The sequence below is a fragment of the Myotis lucifugus genome, unplaced genomic scaffold (genome assembly GCF_000147115.1).
Source record: "Myotis lucifugus unplaced genomic scaffold, Myoluc2.0 scaffold_574, whole genome shotgun sequence".
NCBI lineage: Eukaryota > Metazoa > Chordata > Mammalia > Chiroptera > Vespertilionidae > Myotis > Myotis lucifugus.
In genome coordinates this window covers 311,350-314,887 of record NW_005871622.1, presented here as the reverse complement: position 1 = coordinate 314,887, position 3,538 = coordinate 311,350, and the positions used below count along the sequence as shown (strand labels likewise).

Sequence of the window (3,538 nt, the reverse complement as noted above, 5' to 3'; positions counted from 1 at the left end):
CAGGCCTTCACCACACTATTGTCTGTGTCCATGGCTGTGCATATGTGCATACAAGTTACCTGGCTAATCTCTCTTCAGATGTTTATTGACATGTATTTCCTCTTCTGTAAAATGCCTATTCCTACTTTTGCTCATTTTTCTGTTGAACTGTTTATACTTCTCTTATTGATTTGTAGGAGTTTGGGATATATTTCTTAAATATGTATATATTTTTAGTCCTGACCCGGGGATATGTTTATTGATTTTAGAAAGAGAGGGAGGGAGAGAGAGAGAAACATCGATGTGATGTTTTCTGTCATTATTTCTTCAAATAGGTTTTCAATATCTTGCTCTCTCTCTTCTTCTGGCACCCCTATAATTCAGATGTTGGTACGCTTGAAGTTGTCCCAGAGGCTCCTTACACTATCTTCATATTTTTGGATTCTTTTTCCTTTTTGCTTTTCCGGTTGGGTGTTTTTTGCTTCTTCGTATTTCAAATCTTTGACTTCATTTTTGTGATCCTCTAGTTTGCTGTTGGATCTCTGTATATTATTCTTTATTTCAGTCAGTGTATGCTTAATTTCTAGTTGGTCCTTTTTCATATCCTCGAGGGTCTCACTAAATTTATCGGCGTTTTCTAGAAAATTCTTGAAAAACCTTATAACCGTGCTTTTGAACTCTATATCCAGTAGTTTGTTTTCCTCCATTTCTGTCATTTGTGACCTATTTCTTTGTCTCCACATTTTGGCTGCTTCCCTGTGTTGATAGAGTGGCTTTGTGTGCTAGGTGTCCTATAGGGCCCAGTGGCTCAGCCTCCCCAATTACCTGAGGTGGACACTCTTGGTGCACCCCTTTGTGGGCTGTGTGCACAGTCTTGTTGTAGTTATGCCTTGATTGTTGTAGGTATCACTGGGAGGAATTGACCTCCAGGCCAACTGGCTGTGAGAATCAGCTGTAGTTATGGTGGGAGAACTTCTGTGCTGGAGACACCCTTCTGGGGCAAGACTTGCTTCAGTGGGGCTTTGGTGCTCACTGAGTCTGCCCCCTGAGTGTGTCCCTTATGGATCTGAGGAGTTGTAATCTGGATGGTCCCACTCTGACCACTGGGTACACTGGCTCTTGGATCTAAGGAGGTGCTAATTTAGCCTCTGCCTGAGGCTACCCAGCAGGAGCTATGGAGAGATCTGCAGATTCCTCTTCCTTGCCTGGGGTTTGGAGGTGCTCAGATGAGGCCCAGCTGTGAAGCAATGCAAGCTGCTGTGGGGCCTTGGGCCTTCTTTTGGATGTTCTGGGTCTGTCTGGCCCAGCTGCAGTTTGTTAGGTAATTTTAGATTGCAAAGGGCCAGGGCATTCATGTGCAAAAGCCTCTGCTCACGGCTTGGGTGGGGCGGGGTCTCAGGGAATCAACAGGGTGGAACAAACTGCTATGGCTGATCCTCAGCCATGCCCTAAGAGGCCCCGGGTCTCACTGTTCCACAGTAATCGCTGCAAGCACCTCTGAGAGAAAGCCGCCCTCGAGTTCCGCCCGATGCCAGACAGTCCAGTTTCTCCTGTATGAGTCTGGGTCCCCAGAGACTCGCCCGGAACTGGAGTCAGGGCTGTCGGGAGCTTGTGTCTCCCTCCCGATTGAAAAAGACAACCGCATCCTCAGTTGCCAGCCCTTTCCACGTGCGCCTCCGTACCTCTGCACTTTACTTCCACACTGTACCTCCTCTGAGTCTCAGTATGCTTTTCTCTTTCCTTCTAGTTGTAGAATTTCCACTCAGCCAGCCTTCCTGTGGTTCTGGATGATGTCTGTTTTGTCTTTTAGTTGTATTTTTGAAGTGGTTGTGCGAGGCAGCAATTTCTGGTGTTTACCTATGCCGCCATCTTGGTTTCTCCTTAATGTATTTAGATTTTTCCTAATAAAGTTTACAATTTTCTTACAGTGTATTGTTACAATTGCTCTATTTTATTATTAGTTAACTAGAGGCCCGGTGCATGAAATTCATGCATGGGTAGGGTCCCTAGGCCTGGCTGGTGATCAGGGCTGATCTGTGGGGCAACCGGCGGGGCAATCAGGGGGCCCCTGCTGGCACCCACCTTGGCTGGCCTGGGGCCTGTGGGCTGGGGGCAGCTCCTGCATTGAGCGTCTGCCCCCAGGTGGTCAGTGCACGTCATAGCAACTGGTCGTTCCACCAGTCGTTCCATAGTTCGGTCGATTTGCATATTAGGCTTTTATTATATGGGATGTTGTCAACTGCTTAGTGTGCCTAATTTATAAATTAAACTTTATCATAGGGCGTATAGGAGGCTGTGTTTCAGGCATCCACTGGAGGTCTTGGAGTGTGTCCCCCACAGATAAGGGGGGACGATTGTACTTAACACTTCCACTGAGACTGTGCCCAGTGCCAGACACAGAACTTGCACAAAGTAGAGCATAAACAGTGAGAGGATTTGCTGGAGGAAAAGGTCTTTGCATCCCAAGTACAACAGGCTCTTCTTGAGTGTCAGACGGGATGGGAAGCACAGGCTGTAGAAGGTGGAAGCTAAACAGAGTCTGTACCTGAGACACTTGACACAGGTGCACAGGGAGGTGGTGTAAGAGTGAATGCATCGCGGTGACTTCACCAGAGGGCATCTCATTTTCGTTTTAGCTATCTTTCTAGAACATTGACAAGACAGAGTTACTTGCACATAAGAATGAGCTATTTTTGTGTTGTTTTGTCCTTTTCCAGGGGCAGTTCTGCGACTACTGCAACTCCCAGGACCCTAGGAAAGCCCATCCAGTCACCAACGCCATCGACGGGTCGGAGCGCTGGTGGCAAAGCCCCCCCCTCTCCTCAGGCACGCGGTACAACCAGGTCAACGTCACCTTGGATCTGGGGCAGGTGAGACACACGAGCTGGGATGGGACTTTGAGTTAGAAAGACAATGCAGCTTATGGGGCAGTTTTGTTCCTTTTGGGGAAAGGAAGCGCTCGATGCAGAGGACAAAAGGCGCACTGGGTTCTGGCGGGATTGGAGCTTCCAGATGCCCTCTGCCCCCCGCCCTCCCCAAAAGCTCTGACCCTTGTTCTGGAATGAGGGCAGCCTGCTAGAGATCTTTAAAGGCAGAAGAATCATAAAAATGCACAGTAAATGGAAGTTTATTTTTTTAAAGAGCATATTTTATTCCTTAGCTCATCTTGAAAACTATTTTATGTTTCCTCCCTTATGAAACTTTTGTGATTTTAGGCAGATTTTGGCTTTAAGTCGTGGCAGTTCTCCTACCAGTGGTCGGCAAACTGCGGCTTGGCAAACCATGCCTCGTGAGCCACATGCGGCTCTTTGGCCCCTTGAGTGTGGCTCTTCCACAAAATACCGACGTCTGCGCATGGGCCACGAAGTTTCAATCGCACTGTACGTGCACGCCCGCACGTGGTATTTTGTGGAGAGCGGGGAGTCCTCACCCGCACCCCTCCTCTGTCTGCTGTATTCCAGTGCAACCCCCTTCGGATGGGATCTCGAGGGTGGGAAACTGAGGACGCTTCCATCTGTCGCTTGCAATGTAGAGGGGTTCACCCCGAGTCCCCGTCGCG

At 48.4% G+C, this 3,538-nt stretch overlaps 1 protein-coding gene across 1 annotated transcript in view; it reads left to right on the top strand.

The window, feature by feature from the left end:
• The window catches only part of LOC106694687 (laminin subunit alpha-3-like), a 97,406-nt gene that overhangs the window by 23,879 nt on the left and 69,989 nt on the right, over positions 1-3,538 (top strand). Inside the window, 1 exon segment of the mRNA XM_023745727.1 lies at positions 2,697-2,849. Within this exon segment, the coding sequence (XP_023601495.1) occupies positions 2,697-2,849 (153 nt within the window).